The 19,797-nt window shown below is 41.0% G+C and overlaps 1 protein-coding gene across 2 annotated transcripts in view; it reads right to left on the bottom strand.

The window, feature by feature from the left end:
• Positions 1-19,797, bottom strand: part of LOC125896125 (MICOS complex subunit mic25a-like) — a 69,746-nt gene that overhangs the window by 29,578 nt on the left and 20,371 nt on the right. For both annotated transcript variants that reach the window (XM_049588483.1, XM_049588492.1), the window contains 2 exons: positions 17,347-17,430; positions 9,611-9,681 (listed from right to left, as the gene is read on the bottom strand). In XM_049588483.1, coding sequence (XP_049444440.1) covers positions 9,611-9,681; positions 17,347-17,430 — 155 coding nt within the window. The remainder of the gene's footprint in view (positions 1-9,610; positions 9,682-17,346; positions 17,431-19,797) is intronic.

Below are 19,797 nucleotides of genomic sequence, written 5' to 3'. Positions count from 1 at the left end.
CTTAATCATAAACTCATAATACGACAACACCCCAAAAACTTCTTTAAATGTAATCTTAAGTCCACCAAAACACTTACAAAGTCTATGTCTCAGATGGGAATAGCAATCAAAAACAACTACAAGCCATGGACTGGAGACAGACAGAACTCCGCCCGTATCTTCATACGCTGACAGCTGAAGTGCTGAAGGGAGATAGGAATGTAGAAGAACAATTCGCACTCTGTTAGCCTGGCTGATTGATCCCCACCAAACTCACTTTGTGGGAATATGGGGAGAGGGAGATGGGAGGGGATAAGGAGAGTGTTTCATTAAAACAGGTGACATGCGGGAACAAGATAAGGGGCGCGTGTGCACGTGTGTTTGTGTGTGACATCTCATCGCTGATAACTTTTCAATCAGGAGACCTTGCGCTTGGACGACTCAACTCGAGTTGCGGGTGATGTGGGGTGAGACATGCTCTCTGGAGCGTTTCGCAGCTATCACCTTCCATCGCTGGCATTTTTATCATCAACTATTTCAATTCCAGTTTTGTGTCATTTAATTTGTAAGGTTCTTTTCTTTCAACAACTTCACTTTTCTTTGGGAAAAACACTGCAGCTTTCAAATCCATACAACACAAAGAGTTATACAATATCTGAGCACATTATTTATTATTTTGAATCTCTTACTTTGGGTCTCATAAACTGTGCTGTTTTACATACGGCCTGCTGCACGTTACACTGCTTAGTTAAATGAGTGTTACACCTCTATAGGTGTTCTACTTCTACTTAAATGTTGCCTGTCCTTTGCTGTCCCTTTGTGTTACTACAGTATATATGTGAGGTACTGATGTCCTTTTTCTTTGTACCAACATCTATTAAAGAAGCAATAAGCGAAATTCATCATTTCTAGATTGATGTAATTAAAAAAATGCTCTGTGAAGAACTAGAGGTGTAATTTCATCTGGAGTATAGCATGACCTCACACACCCTCTCTCTGTGTTGATCTCCAGCCCATTGTTTACAAGCCGGTCCGGCTGCGCGTTCATGTGAATCCCTTGGCCCTCCCTCCCTATAAAAGGCTACAGCCAGTGAGCAATGCCAGCGCATATTTTCGAAATGAAATGGCAGAGAGCGGAAGGAAACCGGGGCTAACTGGTGCTTCCTCCTCAGGCTCCACTTCACTCAGCTGCCTCACAGATCCGCTACCTCTCCCACTTTAACCTCAATAACAATCCGGAGCTAGCTGGGAGCGGCTGGCGAGGCGTTAGCCGCAGCATGACCGGAGGGAAGCACAGCCAGTTAGCCTCCGCTAGCTTCCCAACTAGCCCTGGCTCTTTGTTTGGATCCAACCGGAGCACTGAGCCCTGGTTTGTTATTCAGGTTAATGTGGGAAGAAGCAGCGGGTTTATCGGGCAGCTGAGTGAAGCTGGGTGAAGTGGAGGCTGCGGGGGAAACACCGGGATGGGTTAATGTCTGGAGCTTGAGTTATTAGTGGCTCGGTCCCAGCAATGGGTCAGGCGTTACGGTTGTGTTAAGTGAGTAAGTTAGCCCGGCAGCCCAGCTAACATTTTCAATTAGCATTGTAAAATGCCCCGCTAGGCTACATTTTTGTAATATACTTGCTGAGATGGAGGCGAGGCTCAGTGACTAGAAGAGCTGATAGAAGCGCTCCATAGCTGTAAGTTACTCCAGTAGCTGGTGGCAGCCGACTCGGCTAGTGCTAACACCGGGAGCTAACGCTAATGTTCCTCCTCTTCCCCGTGAGTGAGAGCGATGTTTTAGCCTAGCGGGCAGCTGGCTCGCGGGCTGCCCACGAGGCTGACGTCATCTAATTATTACATACACATACACATCTATTGCACGTCTGTCTGTCCTGGAAGAGGGATCCCTCCTCAGTTGCTCCTCCTGAGGTTTCTACCGTTTTTATTTTCCCCGTTAAAGGGTTTTTTTGGGGGGAGTTTTTCCTTATCCGCTGTGAGGGTCCAAAGGACAGAGGGATGTCGTATGCTGTAAAGCCCTGTGAGGCAAACTGTGATTTGTGATACTGGGCTTTATAAATAAAATTGATTGATTGATTGATTGATTGACAACTATTCACATCAATATAATAAGGGCGATAACTTGTTTAAATGATGGAAATCGTTTTTATAAATGCAGCAGTGAAAATATAATGTTAATTTACACTTGCTTGTCTTCTCCCACATCTATCGTAACTGTACAGACCAAATCTGACCTTTCTGTAATTCTTGTGTCTGAGTGTTTGTGTGTGTAGGTGTTTCTCTCTCTCTCTCTCTCTCTCTCTCTCTCTCTCTCTCTCACTATATATATGAAGGCAGTCAAAGAGAGGTCTGCAACAGTAGCAGAGGCAGAGAGTGTAAGTGACTGCAGCTTTCTGTCTTAATGGTAAATCTTTGTGTTGGACCACAGCGCAGACAGGTCTTGTCTCTAGTAATGACTAGCAGTCTACTACCTTGTGGGGCACAGAGATCCTTACAGTTAGCTACCTGTCTGTTTCACTAATTGGACACGCTACCCACATACACACAAGAATAGACACACGAAAGGAACAAAGTAGATATAACACACTCACATGAAAGAAGGCTTTTAACCACAAACTGTCAGCAGTTACTTCATGGTGAATCCTCACACAGACATCCACCTGAGGTTCACTTGCGTTCTGTCTTTGCTAACACTTTAAGGGTAACAAGTTTTTTTTTTAAGAGGATTAATGGATTTTTAGATCTTAAAGTAAGCTAAGCTGCAATGTTGTGGGTCTCTCAGGTGAGAGTGGTTTTTTTTGTGTAATATGGGTAGTCTGATACCCCAAGGCAAGGCTAATGGATGAACTTCTGTCAAATGCCCCATGTAGTAGGGCAAAGCAAGTAGAAAATGTCACTAGATAACATTTAACCACTCACCATGCCCCCACACGAGGATAATGTTTTAGAGCGAGTGACCTGTCCAGTGTAGGAAAAAGAGAGGCGATAAACTAGAAGGCTTCCATCTTGTTGCCCTGCAATAAACAAAGAGTCCTCCTCGGGTGAGAGAGCCAGCTCTTAGCTTAAACTTTGTACTCAAACTATTTGGGGTTGGATCTGGAATCACAGTTAGGAAATAGCAGCCAAAGAGACTACAGTAACTGTCAATAAACAAACTGAAACAAACTAAAAGGGACTTGTAATGGCGGTGTCCCTTATAACTAATCAAGAGCACTGTAACTGATTTCCATCTCACCAAATGGGATTACTTCCTCCACCAGCCTACCACTGTTGCTTTTATCAAATTTGAAACCCCAGTGCTGGTAAAAAGGCCTTTAAAGGGATCCGTACCTTGATATCTATATAGTTTAGTCTTACACGCAAGACATTACCTTCACCCTGCATAATGCCACAGCTAGCTCTTCTGCTAACTTCCTCCTCTCCTCTTGTCCTCATGGTCAAGCTGTTGACCTTAACCATTTCATGCAGAAAAGCCAACAGTCAACATCTTCCATCAGTACAGAAAACTCAAATCATCTTCTCCACCAATGAATAATGTGCTATGGCTGAGTCTGCAGTTGGCTGTTGCTCAATTCTGGGCCATTGTTGAGTACCTGTAGCCCTAAGTTTATGCAGCGTCAGCCCTTGTCGGCTTTTTTACAGTCGATTCAGGATGTTGAATCCGTATCGGTGACAGTCCATCTGAATGAAATCATTCTGACTGGCAGTTCAGCTGAGTGCACAGGAAGAGAAACGAAAGTGAGGAAAGCAAACAAACAAAGTCAAGAGGGCGTGAGATCAAAACAAACTTGTTATATTAGGTAAGATTGTGATTTTGGCTATTGAGCTTTGTTCGCTAGCTCACCGTAAATATGCTTTGTTCTTTCAACTTGGGTTGTGCTGTTAATGTGCTAACTGGCTAAGCAGCATCTTGAAATTGTCCTGTAGGTCTTCTGGTTTACAGACTACCAATGCCTACCAGTATCGAGAGTTATTTCCTCTTACCCAGGTACAGAGAGCACATGCTAGTTGGCCGCGGGCTGTAGTCTTTGCGGTGTGTTCAACTGTAACTTTCTGGCAAAGACTCAGGCGACAAGAGGCAACCAGCCAGATTTTTTGATGTTGGTTTGGTGTGTCTGTGCCTTCTTAGAACCAAAAAAAGAAGCTTTAAGGTTTCTGAGAACAATAATTTCAAGTCAACTTTATTCTCCTCCTCCAAGATTCGCGAGATCATGCAAGAATACAGTCCTGATTTGCTACATAGCCTGCCCCAAATAGATGCAGTAGACACGGTAGCGCCATATCTCTATCCGTAGACACATTTCTACCGTTGCACTGTCATATCGCCCAACTCAGAAGTATTATCTTTCTTCTTTAAGGATTCATTCTTAAATAATCTCTCCATGGTTACAGAAATATTAAGGTCCAGACTCTTGCACTTCTTATTAGGTACCTATCAGAGCACATGAGCAGAGCGGGGAGTGGGAGGATTTTGTGTTGAGCGAGGAGCAGCTATTTTTTTTAAAAGGTGGAGCAGAGCCTTATCTCTCGCTCCAATTTTGCTCCGGTCGCTCATGCCCCACCCAGAATGCATCTTTGCACCTGTGCACACCCACAGTATCTTCTTTCAAAACTATGGAGTTTACTGTGTACTTCAGAAAAGAAACTGAGAAGAGAAGCAGCGGTACCTTGGAGAACGGTCCCTAACTGCGGGGAGAGGGCTTCCCCGGAGAATCTACCAAGCTCATGTTTTATTTGTGAATAGAAGATTACAGGTTAGGGTAGTACGACGCAGTTTTTTTGAGCGGAGTAGTGAGCGAGTGGAGTGGGATAAAATTCATGATGGAGTGGAGCGAAGAATGCGCAGAACCAAGCGGAGCGGACGAGCGGCGCAAAGTGACGGGTTTGCGAGCGATGAGCGGAAATTTTCACCCGCTCCGCTCACATGCTCTGGTATCTATCATTTTGGCGTTGTCATTTGAAACATAGCCTGTGCCTATGATTGTGCCAACATGTTGGCCTGCCCATGATCTATGTGCAGATGTGTAGGTTAGGTGCAACAGTTTAACCAATACAACCAAAACTATCAACAGGAAGATGGAAGAATACAAAAGAATCCATACAACACAAGTCACCTGACGTTAAGATCACTCTATCTCCTCTCCTTTCTTATACCCACAAAAAACAGTGAAGAAGACAGAAACTACAAGCAAAGAGGCTAAGGACAATAAATGAAGGCAGACAAAGTTACATAGAAAAAATATTTTAGAAATAGGAAGATTAGACAATAAGGGGGAAATCCATTGCTAAACTGGGTACAGATACAGAAGACAGAAGAAAAAGACATACTGTAGCTACATGACGCGTTGGACTGTGCTGCAGCCCCCCCTCCCCCCCAAGCACTGGGTAAATAGAATAATTACTGGGTGGTCAGTGTAGTGTGAAATGACAGCGTGACCACGGCACAATGAAACGTTGCCCGAATGCTGACAGAACATGACGAGCACGTGGCTGCCTGAATACAAAGTGTGCCTGTGTGTGTGGCGGAGATAGAAAAAGAAAAGGGGAGTGAAAGTTTGTGTGCGCACGCACTTAAAAAAATAATGAGCAACACATTGTGGCGGGACAAAATGCTCTTCTTTTGGCAAACTCGTGCAGAATTGATCTTCTAACCTCTTCCATGCAGCTACGGACAATAGCAAATCCTCGCTAATGTAATCATTTGGACAAAATTTTGGACTTGAATTGTATGCTGTTAAATTCAATGGAGCAGGTGCAAGAAGATGGCAGTGTCGTGGATGAGGTCAGTGCCCATCAGGCAGTGCACAGCTAGCAAAAAGACCAAGCATCTGCTTTTGCCTCTTGCTGTTTCCAGGAAAGCAGTAGACCTCATGCTGCTACACTATGCTATTGACTTACTATTAACATTTACACATTTACTTCTAGGACAGCCATATTTTATATATTTCTTCTTTGTGACAATTTAAATAAAAGAGAGAGGAATGCCATGCAACTTAAGTCCTTGGACAGAGGGATGCTTTTTCAAGATTCAGCACCTTAACTCACACTCGTGCAAGTTACAAACTAATGCGGCAAAACTGTTAACTGACACTGACAGTGACTCTCTTTCATTTCCCACCTCGATAGGAAATGACAAATGAATCTGGATATTAGTGATATTGCATAGATTTAGCTTGATATGTTTCTTATTACAGGCTTCATATTGCATAGAGTTTGTTGAGAATTCAGTTACCCCTCTGTGCTGCTACCACATCAAAACAACCTTTAATGACTTGACTAATTTACTCTACCTTCATTATCCAATGGAAAGGTCTCAGACTAATCAACTACATGTGTAATATCTGTATAGTGCATACTGAAAGCAAAGTGAAAGAAGAAAAAACAGCCAATTATTTAATCAATTACATTTTTTTTTTTTTTACATATTGCTATTAAAATATCAATGTAAAACTCACTAATAAACCCAATATAAAATATACTGTTCAGCAGGGAGATATTTCAGTTCTATTTGATGTGTTCCCCATGAATCTCATGAGACCTGGATACATTTAACTCTGCTAGCAGCAGACAGAAAAAATGGCTGGCTCCTGTATATTATAACTTTAACAGGTTTTGTTTCATTTCAGCTTAAGTTTAGGTCTGATTGGTGAATAGTGAGACATAAGAACCAGGATAAACAAGCAAATGTTTTATGTATTATTGGGACTTAAAAGGGGAGGAATGTGCACTGAGAATAATGGATGAAAAAAAGAGATCTGAATTAATTAGCCTTCTTTCATCAGTTTTGTGATAATCATTGCCATGCACGTGGGAAAAGGGAAAATGAATGGCTTTCTGACTAAATTGGATTCACGGAGCTCTTTGGCTCTCTCTCTCTCTCTCCCTCTATTTCCAAAAAGGGGCAAGAATGGGTGTTACAGAGGGGCGTAAACTGGCAAGAGCCACATGCTCTGGCAGTGCCAGTGTGGCGGCAGTTCAGTGTTGAATGATTCTGACATGCTTTTTGCCAGCAGGTGAGTTCTGAACTCTGCCATCTCAGAGGAGCACCTCTGCTTCTTCTGAAATCGTGCTGTTTCTGTTTTCCTACCAGCAGAATGGGGCCATTTAAAAGGCCAAGTTGTTCATAATTTATTGCCTGGATTACCAAACTGGTAGTGGCTACAAGACAAATGTTAATGTGATGATAAATAATGATACTCAGGTGCATGGTACCCCTAACCCATTATAAGAAATAAAAAGAAATGCGAGGATGTTAATGTCAAAATTATAATACACACTGCACAGAGTGGGAAGAGTCCAAATATTCCATAAGAATGTATTTTTGTAAAAATTTATAAATGAAATCTAGCACCCGTCACATATTCCAAACCAGCTAATGGGATTCACACAATTCAAGTTGTCTCCCCGAGCACTAGAGATAACACAACAGAATAAAAACAAAGACAGTGACAGTCTCATATATTTTATGATCTTCTTTGCCACGTCTAATTTGCAAATAAAGCAAGAAAAAGAGGCAGAAAGCAGTACACTTAAAAGAAACATAAGCAGCAATTGTTATGGTCTGTTTTCATTACCCATTAGGCTAATATAGTGTCATTCATGTGTTAAACATGTTAAAATGGGTCAAAATATACTGCACTGAGTAGATGATTAATATACTTGGAGGGGCCAACTAACAGATTAAAATATTGCCTCAATAATTATTGCAGCAGTATCCAAAATTTGTTATGCTATAATATGTATGCCCAAATAACAGGTACCTATCCAAAGTCAGTGTACTACAGACAGTAGTTTGTTTGGAAAAGCAGGCAGAAGTACCAACACAGTAGCTAAGTAATGTACTGCTGTGGACGGGGGCAGAAGCAAAATGTATTTCAGCCTCCAAACATGGTGTGAGCCGACTGCCATCTACTGTAGATAATACACTGACAAGGGGTGAAAATCGTTAGTTTCATCAGGATACGATATTATATCGATTCTTTGGGCAACCACACAATATTTGCTGATATTACAAAGTCTTCCAAAATACCATTTCCATGCAATGCATTTCAGGGGCCTGTGATCAATATGAGATGATATTATATGAACATTAAGCACAAACTGTTACAGAAGAAGCTGCCACCCCTTTCTTTCTTTCTTTTGGCCATAAAAGATAAAAACAACACATGAATAAGTGTAGTAAAGTTAACTTTAAACTGACTCCATTAACACACATAAAACAGCACATGGAATAATTAACCTTCTTCTGAAAGAAACCTTTTCATTTTAACCCAAACCATGATCTTTTTCATAAAATTTGAGGGCTATCTAGCGTAAGGACCTGTAAGGCAAACTTCTCTCAACAGCCTTAAAACAACAAAATCATATAACAAAGGTACCACAATCAGCTCAGTAATAACTGTAACTGCTAGTTACTCATTATTAGCTTGAGCATGTTTACATTGCATAAATTAGCCTAGTGGCTAGCAGACTTTTTTCCTCTTCTCATAGCTTAACAAATTACATGTAACATCATTATTTTCATCACTCACCATTGGTCTAAGTCGCTGCACCGGCCAACAGAGCAGCTCAGTTGAATTTCAATCTGCATGCATGTTTTTTCAGCTGAACATTGTTAAAACATAATTGCCGATGTTGTGATGAGAAGTTAGCAGAGTGAGATGCTCGTCCAGGGAGGTAACGTCGTGTTTTACATTGTAACAGTATTGTTTAGGTATGGCATGTGCTCTTTCGCCGAAATCCAAAATATTTCCACACTGCTGATTTATTCCCGAGTAAATAACTTTATCCTCACTGTCTTTCTCTTGGCTATTTGCCATCTGCCTGCTGCTGTTTGGCGGTGACAGACTTTCAAAATAAGATGACGATATGGACTGATGTCTTCACTTTGCATCGATGATACTGGATCACTGATCATTACATCGATATATCGATCCAGATCAATGTCACAGACTGACTATGCATAAGTACCTCATACAAGCCCACTTCACAAAGTCTGAACCATCTCTCACAAAAAGATGTATATATTCTCAAGTATTTAAACTTTGAGCTGCAACAGATGTCAGACATATTTAACTTATTCATCTAAAGAGGAAAATGTTGAGCCCTGATATGTTAATATGATAATTTTGTCACAATACTATTACATGGGAGCTGAGAAGTGATAATGGTAAAATATCACTTCTACTTCTGTATGTGTGGAAATTAATGTTTTCACTGTGAGGCAGCTGCAGGAGGTGTGGGTTTCACATTAACAGCATACTAACAATCAACCAGCCTTCACATTCAGGTCTCTGCCCACATCTGCTTTCTGACAAGTGCTGTGTGGCCAGCCTGGTAGTCAGAGCTGTTTTCTCTCTGTCATCCACTGTGATAAGGTGTTGTTTTTTTTTCTAATTTGGCATACAATGTCTGCCTTAAATTTAGATATGCAGGGTTAGCCCAGAAAAAGAAAAAAAAACAGCCTCAACTAATAGATTATTTACAGGTGTATTCAGCAAACTGCCTCAGCCTATGATAGGCTCGTAAAAATATAACAGTGCAGAGGCAGTAAGGAGCAACTGTGTAATGAGAATACTGAATGGTTCATTCCGAAGAAAATGGTGTTGCAAAGTAATTCAGAGTATTTACCTGATGTGGGCCTCAGCTTTAGTAGCTGCTTCGTCGTACTGTTCAGCTGCCTGCTTGTAGTTGTCAAGGTTCTGTAGGCAAAGAGACAGAGAGAGGAAGCAAGTTGAGAATGATTCAGTCATATTATACAGCTCTGAAGAGGTTCCACTTTACATTTTGAACATCAAGCAAGCTGCTTAGGCATATGCTGCTTTTAATGATGGCTTTAAGACTATTCCATTTAAAGATCTCATTATATAAAACATAAAAAACAAGACTGAGTCCTCAAATCAAGTCCCATGAATACGAGTTTAAAGAGGACATATAATGCCTTTACTTATTTTCTGTCATATACACATATGAGACCATTCAGACCGTTCTGAATACTCTGTTTCAAATGTTTTATTTTTCTCCTACTTTCGACACCTAGTGCTAAATTTTTTATATGGTCATCTGCTCCATTAAACAGCCTACACCTCTACATGTAGCTACATGTTAACATCAGGCAAACATATATTCTTGTTTGTCAATACTGCTAATTTCTCCCTAATTGTGAAAAGTATTCCTGCTGAGACATGTCCGCTTGTGTTTAGAAGCTTTTATTGGTGATATTTCATGGCAGTTTGTGCTGTCATTCTCTGCTATAGTTGTTTAGCCGGCTGTAACGACGATGCAGAGACGCTGAGATATGGATGACCAATCAGAGCAGACTGGGCTTCTTTGAGAGGCAGGTACTAAAATGGAGCATTTCAGACAGAGGGTGAATACAAGTGTCCCAGCACAGAGAGTATTTTGAACACTAAAGCAAATAAAGTTGTTCTCGTAGGAGCTCGAAATACAAGTATGCACCTGATAATGAGCAAAATAGGTCCCCTTTAAAAACTTGCATTATCTACACAACATTACCATAGTTACAACTATTTAATTTACTTTTTTTTAGCTTCAGTTCCAAGCTCTAATAAGCCAACAATGATAAGCAAAATGCATAAAGCAGCAACTCAAATGTCACATTCGTTAAATTAGCGACCTTTGAATTTTACAGCGCTGCTTACAAATCTGAATGCTGATTGCCTGTTGGTACTTCATAATGTTTTATTTCATGTGAGAAACTGTGGCATTTAAACAGCAATTGCTAGACAGGTGGAGCACATGCCTAGAGGGCAAGGTCATACACTGAACACCTCTGCTGGTGTAGTCAGTGGTCACAGTGTTAACTACACTGTGGTGTGGTCAGAGCTGCGCTGACCAGGAACACATCACGAACATAAGAAGTTTTAGAAAGAGTATAAATGTGCAGTATTTCCAGCCACAGTCCAGAGAAAAGGCTTACAATCATCAGCTCTTTGAGATGAATGACCACCTTACAGGCTTTATGTCAAATCATATGAAATGCAGTTTGTCTAGAATGCCCCAAACACAAAGCAAATCTCTCTCGCCACCCTCGCAGTAATCACCATTTTAAACCAATAACCACAGCGCGCACGCTTTTACTTAATCATTCCCTATATTCCCAATAGATGGGGTGATAGGAGAGGAAGATAATTGAAGTGACGGAGCAGGGAAAGAGATGGGATCAAACACAAACCTCCTCCACAATCCCTAGCCCTCTACTCCTCCAGTGCCCCCTAGTCATTTTCATATCTCATTATTTCACGCTGATCCACAGACATGCTTCTCCTGATTTGAATGTCTGGTGCTGGAAACGACTCAAGTAATGTCATAGGCATCTTTTTCTTTAATCCTATCTGCTACTATTCACTACAATGTAATAATCTGTCCCTCTATCCTTTTCTGTTCTTTAAAGAATGACAGTAAAGTATAAGTAATAAATCTAATATAAAGGAGGAGAGGGTATTTTGCATTAACCCAATCAATAGTGTTGAAGTATCCACACAGTCAGTTTCAGTCATCACAGAAACTGCTGCAGTTAATTGAAGAAATGTGCCAAATTAAGAGCTGTTACTTCTGAAAGTGGATTTATAAATACCTATGTAATTTTGGTGAGCTCATCCACATGTATTTTTTTTTGCCTTGAGAGCAGGAAGATGAGATTAGCATTCTTAATTCTGACTACAAAGCTCTGATTGGCTAGAGAACAATTAGCACACTGACAAAAAGTGATAGGCAGGGGTCTGGAACCAATATATAGGCGATGTACATCAGGGCTATTCAATTACAAATTCAACTGGGCTGGATTTTATACCAGGGAATGTGGATGAGCCAGACATTTTCAGCAGCCTATTCTAAACTTAATTTTAGCTTTTGGTACTGACAAATTGTAAACAAATGCAAATAATATATATTCAAAAATAGGAGTGTTTATCATTCCACATATTTTTGGTCACATATCTGACCCAGACACCTCACAAAGTGCAGAAATATCAACATTATCAATGCACAGAACCATAACCACAGCCCCGATGTTCTGAAATGTTTTAAGTGCGGTCAGAACTGCGTCACATGAGAAAAGCGGTGATTTGTGAAAGATATGATTGTCAGTGTTGCTATACTGATACGTCCATCCTGTCTGATCGACACTGTGCATGTGTATCTCTGAGACAGAGATGAGAAGAAAGTGAGATGACTCATTCATGAGCTACTTCCAGACATTACATGTAGATTACATATTTTGTCATCCTGCTAAATCAGATGTATGTAAACTGGGCCACTTGGAGGCCTGATGTACATTAGAACAGAAAATGTGACTAATTACAGTTTACAATGTCTTATGTCATTTGAGTTTGGGGACCGGTTTGGCTGTCACTGTATTTCACAATGTGGAAACACCAAACATCCCTAGGTGTAAGACTTTATCCCTGCCAGTGATGTTTTCTAGCTGTGTTATGAAGGATTTTTCAGGATAGCACTCAGGATTATATTCTTGCTGCTAAGTCTTCCCATTGCTAACATGTACACTAGGTTTAAATACCACAAATGCCGCCCCTTGACTGCAGCTACAAAGACTGGAAGTATACTTCATCCCAGCATCACGTACCTGTGGACTAAAAGACAGTTCCAGGCCTCAAAACCTCTTCTCAGGTGGTTCATTAATCTCTTAAGCATTAAACATTACCAATAAATACCTTAATTTAAAAGTGCTAGAAACCAAGCCCTGGATTCATGAACATTAAAGAGACAGTATGTCTCACTCCTTGTTAAAGAAGAGTTAGCTAATACTTTGGCTGGCTCCCTGGGAATATGTGGTAAGAAGTTAGCCACATGTTAGCGTCTTAGCCTTTAGCCTCAGGTCAAGGGCTCAGTGGGTACACTCAACAGAAGAAAGCTGAGCTGAAACTTGAAAGTCTGTAGTTGCCTTGTGGGACATTCAGTGTTCAAGCCAAGATAAAAAAAAAGGCTCCACAGGGGCTTAAACCCCTGGGTGCCTCAGATTATGCAGGACATAGAGAGTAGGGCACCAGGAAGAGAAGCAGCAAGCAGATGGTTTAAAGGTAAAGTGAACTTCTCACTGGTGATTGGTGCATTCTACCAAGGCTCCATCTTAAGGGTTAGGTGGGATCAGCCTGTAGTTGATATAGTGCCTCCCACTTGGATGAAGATAAATGAATACATTTAGAAATGTTAGCATGGTGAGGAGACAGTGAGGGATATTCTCTTTTCTATCTCTTGCTACCCACCCCTTCTTTGAGTTTGCACCTTTCCAAAGCCAAAAGAGTTAGCTCGAGCAATGTTTCTCAAATGGGAGTATGTGTACTCCTAGGGGCACTTTGGAGTACTGCAGGGGGTGCGTGAGAATTTTTAAAAATGTTAATTTAAAAAATTTCAGACATACATAATTCCTACAATAATTATATTAAAAATGTTCAATAAAAATATAAATGTAAATTTGATAAACCATCCATCCTTCCCTTCATCCATCTGCTGCTACAAATACAATCACATTCAAGTATGTTTACTGTTATCAGGAAGTTAGTTTTGATACTGAATGACAGACGAAAATCAAGAAAATGGATTTGTGGTTGAAACGTAGCAGTAATACAGCTGAAATAGCGAGGAAAGAAGTTAAAATGAAAGTGGAAAAAAATATATATATTTTCAGTATCAGGAAGAATATGTTTTATACATATTTTTTGTTTTGTTTTGTTTTTTCGTTGTTGTTTTTGGCCAAAAATGTTGCCCTAGTCAGGGGGTGCATGGCTGGAAATTTTTTTCAAAGGGGTACATTATTGAAAAAAATAGGAGGGAATGCAGTACACAGGGAACTATTCGATTGGAAAATGGAAAATAAATGAATATATAAAAAAATATAACAGTCTGGTTTGAACAACAAGTCACAGCTTCAGTATAAAATGCTAATATAAATATATAAAGATATATATATGGTTTGGTGGTTATGGGAGGAATGCTGTACCAGCAGCACTATTGTGTCTCTAGTTTTGCTAATAGAACAGGGGCATATGGGGAAAATGAGGACACAGGAAGTGTGAATGTAGTGTTTGGACTGACAGGTACAGCTTATCCTGTCAAATTGTTGGGGGACCTCAAGACTGTCGTTTTTGTGTGTTTCAACATGTTTTTTTGTGTGTGTCTGTTGACAGATCAGACCCAGAGCAACAGCCACAGCTCAGCTCTCACGACAGCACAGAAGTGGCAGCACTATCACTGGCACACACACTCTGAGCTCTTCCCAGTCATTTGCACCCATGGGGACAAAAGCCCGATGTGGAGAGACAGAAAGGGGGGATGATAACCCTCAATGGGGGAAAAGCAAGGTTTTGGGGGTGTTGGACAGACTCATGGAGGGGATTAGTGTGGCTGCATGTGTGCCGCTCGTGTGTGTAAGCTTGCATACATGCAGGTGTGTGACTAAATCTGTGTTTGTATGTGAATGCTTGTGTTCAGATGATCCTTGCATGCATACTCGTCTGAACACCCTCCAGCAGCTGTGGATTGAGATGGGCTGATGTCAGGATTTTGAGGGAGGGGTTGTTTCACGCTCCACGCTTGGACGAAGGCGGATTAATTTTTTCTTTTTTATTTCGGAGGCAGCAGTCGACAAGGGAGGGGGGGGTGGGGGGTGGGGATTAAAAGAGGTGAATTTTAAACTGAGACTTGTTTACAGAGTCACAGGGTATGTTGCCACAGGGAGACAGATATACTCCACCTGTACACTAGGAAGAGATTAGGGAGGCATCCACAAATAAACGAGTGAGAGGAGAGGATTGAGAGAGAGGAGAAGTAGAGGATGTACTGGTATGCTGGGGGGGGGGGCAGTTTTGGGATGTCTTTTAGTGTGTGAGCCTGTATGTATGTGGAGGACAGGAAATGCAAAGTTGTGCAGAGGATAGGCCACTCTATCACAATTACTTCTGAAGTGACAGCACACACATGCCTGTCACAATAAACACACACACATAGGCTGTTTTCTCATTTGCGTCTGTAGTGGACTCTAACAGCATCCACAGCCTTTAGATAAACATAATAGTCTGTTATCGCCATTTATCCCTTAGGCAAACTGGACACCAGGGTGTGTTTTCATACAGGTAATCAACCACATACACTCATACACACACACACACACACAGTTATTAGCCTGTTAGAAGGGGAGGCTGCTAAACTAGAGTAAAATGTTGATTCAGGGGAAGATCACACATCAATTACCAGTAGATTCTCCTTCTAATCTGACTGCTCTTGCCTTTGACTTAAATCTCCCTCTCAGATCATCAACACATCAGGACAACTGCATGAGCATGAGTGTCTGCTTGTGCATGTGTGTTAATAATCTCAGAGAACAATACACGTCCTCTGAGATTATTCCTCTGAGACTGATATTCACACGTAGACAATGGCATTCAACACCTTTACATCTCTGCTTTGCACTAATACAATACTGATGGTTTGGAAGGCCTTTACAGGGTAGTGTAGAGCTGTCTCCACCTGCTTGGATCATAAATTATGTGAAAAGTGAGACATATTGCTGTTTCAGATTGTGTTTTGCATTTATGTATATGACCTGTGTCAGTCACAATTCAACTTTTAAGTGGCCATTTATTCCAGCCCAACTAGTATTTGCCACAGGTATGAGAGTGTGAAAGGAAAGAAAAATAGGCAGAGTAAAAAGGAAAGGGGGCATGAAAGGAGGCCTGGATGAATGGAGTGCTAGATTGGAAAATGAAGGAAGAGAAGGAGGGAGATGGACGCCGGCTCAGGGTGCTGGCTCAGGATAGACTGTTTAATGCACAGTCCATATAGCCTCTTTATCTCTTGCTCTCAGTCCCCGTCTTTCTCACTCCCTCATCCACATGCAGGTCAGCTGCAAGCAAGTGAGGGGTGAAAAAAAGTGATAGAAAAAGCGACTGCGGCGGCGAGCGGAGAAAGATAGAGCATCCTCCACTCTTCTGCCAATCAGTCTCTTCCGTCAAGCATTGCAGCGTGTGCTGCTTGCCGCACGGTGTGCAGGGGCCCTTCCATTTAACTTGGCTATGTAAAAGGTTTTCTCAGAGGCCTAAAGGAGGCGAGTGCCAGGGACTAGATAAGGTCCCCCGTCTGCCTGATGGCCCTGCCGGATGGAGGGAGAGATGGGGAGAGGGGTGGTGGTGGTGGTGGTGGTGGTGGTGGGGGGGTGTCAGGTCCCAAAGAGTGTCTTCTGAATACTGGAGGGAGAGTTGTGGGTGTGAGAGGCGAAACACGGGATGGGCAAGGGGAGGGAAGGGTGTGAGAGTGGATGTGCCTCTACCTGTATATTTTCACTATTCATTGATTTAATGTGCAAGCTGTTTTTGTGTATCCTTAATAAATATGAAAATATTTGCACTGTCTTTCCCCTACATCTTACATTTTTTGCTCATATTTTTAGTGTGCCTCTCCTCTGTGTGTTTCTAATAGTCACCTTCATTTCTTTACTTCACTTGCACTCTATAATTTCACACTTACACCTCTTGTCCTTTCTTCTAGCCTCTGTCCATTCCTAAAAGCATAAAGCAGTTTTTGTCTGCCCTAAAATCATAGACCAGGCGCTACCAACCTTGCCTCTCACAAATTCTTTCATCAAAGTTTACTCTGTAAGCAAGCAACATTTATCAAACCACTGTGCTTGTGGCTTTTTCAGAGTGCAAAATATCAACGACACATTAGTGCTCGGATGGAAGGAACACAGGTCATAATTCCTTAAAAGCACCCAACAAACCGCTTTTATTTTTGTTCCATTTTTTAAAGACCACAGGGTTGCTGGCGAAAGGACACAGTGATGAGAAAAGCACAGTACATTTGATTAGACAACTGAAGCTCTGCGAGGGAGACAGCGTTGTGAAACCTCTCCTGAGTGCTGGTCCATCAACAGTGAGTCGTGACTCTCATCTGCCTGCTCAAACTTTCAATTCATTTACATTTACATTTTGACACTGGTATGTGGGCTTGACATTTCCAAGATAGGGAAGAGGGTCTTGTGTCTCAGCGAGATTTTACTCTCTAAGGAGAGTGAGTAATATGTCACTTTAAGGCTTGTTTTGATTTTTCTCATGTGTTAAGATTTCTTTTCAGTGAAAGCCTACAGGGTATTTGTTTATCTCGTTAGTGAGGTCTCCTGTTATACATGTCAAAGTAAGTGCTAAAAGTGCTTGAATCTCAAACTCTCACCATAGAAACCCCCAAAGAAAAAAAAAGATCTTGTAATGTAATTAATGCAATGCAACTAATGGACACATCTGAGGAAATCTGTTTATAAAAAAAGCCTTTCGGATTAGTTCTAGCTATTTTCATTTAATGGCATATGTCTTTATAAGATGAAAAATGCTCCTTACCCTTTTCTCCAGTGTTTCTAGTTGCTCTTTATAAAAGGCAGATATGCTGACCAGTTCCTCCTCTTTCCTCTTCAGTTGTTTGGCCTGAAATAAATGCAAGGAGAGTGGAAGAAGAAAATAAGACAATAGAAGAAGTAGAGCAAGAATATAATATAAAAAACAGCTGTTGTAGGAGTTCTTTATAACGACACATAACAATTTACTACACTAATATAACCCGTGCACATCAGCGTAAATACTCAATTCTGACTGCCTGGCAAGTAAGGACAAGGAAATCAATCCAGGTACTAATTAAAATTTCTCACTTGACGATTTTTAAATTGACATCGTTACTAAGTGGGTTAAATTACTGAAAGTAATGGCCTAAAACATCACAGTCACATAAGCATGTTGCACACATGGGAAGCCTGCCAGAGGTAAATGCTGAGGGAAGAAGAAATGAAGCAACCTGTTGCTTTCACTGCCCGACAGAGGCAGAAAATATGACACATGAATACACATCTCACCTATGATTTATGAATAGAATTCAAAGTATCATCAACTCTTCTTCACATTTCAGTAACCACTGTTATTGGCAGATGCATTACCACTTGTGTAGATTACAGTACTGATATGTACCAAATGCAGGCAGGGGGTATTAGATATTTCTTTCTATAGCACTGAGCAAACAAAACATAAACCTGTTTTCATCCAAAAACAAATTAACAGCACAGACATTTTAGAAGACCACGGTAAAAAGGATTATATCCACCCCAAGTACGTGATTACTGCATCAAATTGCAGGTTCACATTTTTCAAAACATGATGCTAGATGGAAAGCTACAATAATATGAAAGTACATCACGTCTACACCAAAGTAAAACACAAAAGAACAGTTATGTAACAGCAGGTCCATCTAATGTAACAGAACTTACAAAACTACTCAGGTGGCATGTGACTGGCACAGCGGCGGCAGGACCTGACATGGCGACGCTGGCGCTATAGGATGAGGTGAAAGGCCAAGCTTTGACAGGCAGCAAGATGGCAGATTGGCTGTAGAAGGACCCAGAGTTTGGGCTATGGCGTAGCAGCATGCAAGCAGAGGAAGATACACTGTGAAAATAAGTCGCCAGTTCAGTTTTGGAGCTGTGCATGCACTGGGGGTTTGAAACAACAAATCCTTTTTTAAGGAAATATTTACTAAAAGACGCAACATGACTTACGCCATGGAGAAACCTGGTTTTAACGACATGAAGGCTCCACAGTGTGTCAATATCATTACACAATCCCATAAAATGGAATGAAAGGGAATTCCTTTATGATAAAAAAAAAATCAAAATAACAAAATGAACAGACACAGAAAAAGAGCAATGAGGCAGTACTGCAGTGCTGCAAACAGAAAATAACAGGGAGGGATAGTCAAAGGAGAAATGCACAGTCCAAAATTGAAGACATTAGCAAGCACTGTCAAGACATCTGTCGAGGTGACTGACATGCAAACTACTGTGCTGTGATCCCTCACCATGCCATCAGCTCAATATTTCCCCTCACTGTGCATTACTAATCCATCTATCCCTCTCATTTTAGATTATTCAATCATAATATTAGAAAGAAGGTTTTTGCTTGGAACATAAAAGCAATGATCGTACATTTTGCATGAACAGTCACAGGGTGATGAATTTTGCACAAAGTCGGTGGTTCCCAACCTTTTTCTTAAGGGACCCCTTTTCTATAATTGAGTAAACTCACAAGCCCTGACTTTATTTTAGTCTGTATTATGTATTGTTTTGTTATTTTCTTTCAATCGTATATACTTAATAAGCTTCCTTTTTTTTTAACAAATCAAGTGTTTCCTTCCCCTGACACTTGGCCATTGTTCTCTTAGCTCTTTGGTTGTTAAAACTGCAGAGTTGAGTTCACCATGGCCTTGTCCTGTGAGATTTCTTTAAGTGTATATCTTGGAAAGTAATCTAAACATTAAAAATAACAATTCAATTTAATTTTCTTCACAGAAATAAATGAAATGCTGAGATACAGGCCTACTGTGGGTTGTTGTTTTTTTACATTGTTTAAAATCAAGAGGGCCATGCAACCCCCTTTGACGCTTTGGCAACTTCAAATGGAGGTCGGGACCCACAGGTTGGCAACCGGTGCAGTAAGGTATGGTGCCGTGTCTTTACATGAAAGCACAATATCACATCTATTTTCAGCATACATGCCACAGACTGTATCTAAATTGACTAACTCGAACTGAACTGAATGGCACAGAGCTGAATTGAACTGATTCAGTAAAAACCTTGCGGCTTGGTTTAGGATCTTCATGTTAACATGCATCTGTCAGAAGTTTGGTCATGCTGTGGAGAGTATGCAGCAGATCAAAGCAGGACCTCAACGGCTCTACAGTCTGAATCACATAATATGGCTAAAATGCATAAAAGGACAGGCAACATGCACATGGTGTGACAGGATGGC

The sequence above is a fragment of the Epinephelus fuscoguttatus genome, linkage group LG1 (assembly GCF_011397635.1).
Source record: "Epinephelus fuscoguttatus linkage group LG1, E.fuscoguttatus.final_Chr_v1".
Lineage (NCBI taxonomy): Eukaryota > Metazoa > Chordata > Actinopteri > Perciformes > Serranidae > Epinephelus > Epinephelus fuscoguttatus.
The sequence above is the reverse complement of the archived record's forward strand: the minus strand, read 5'-3'. Positions and strand labels throughout refer to the sequence as shown.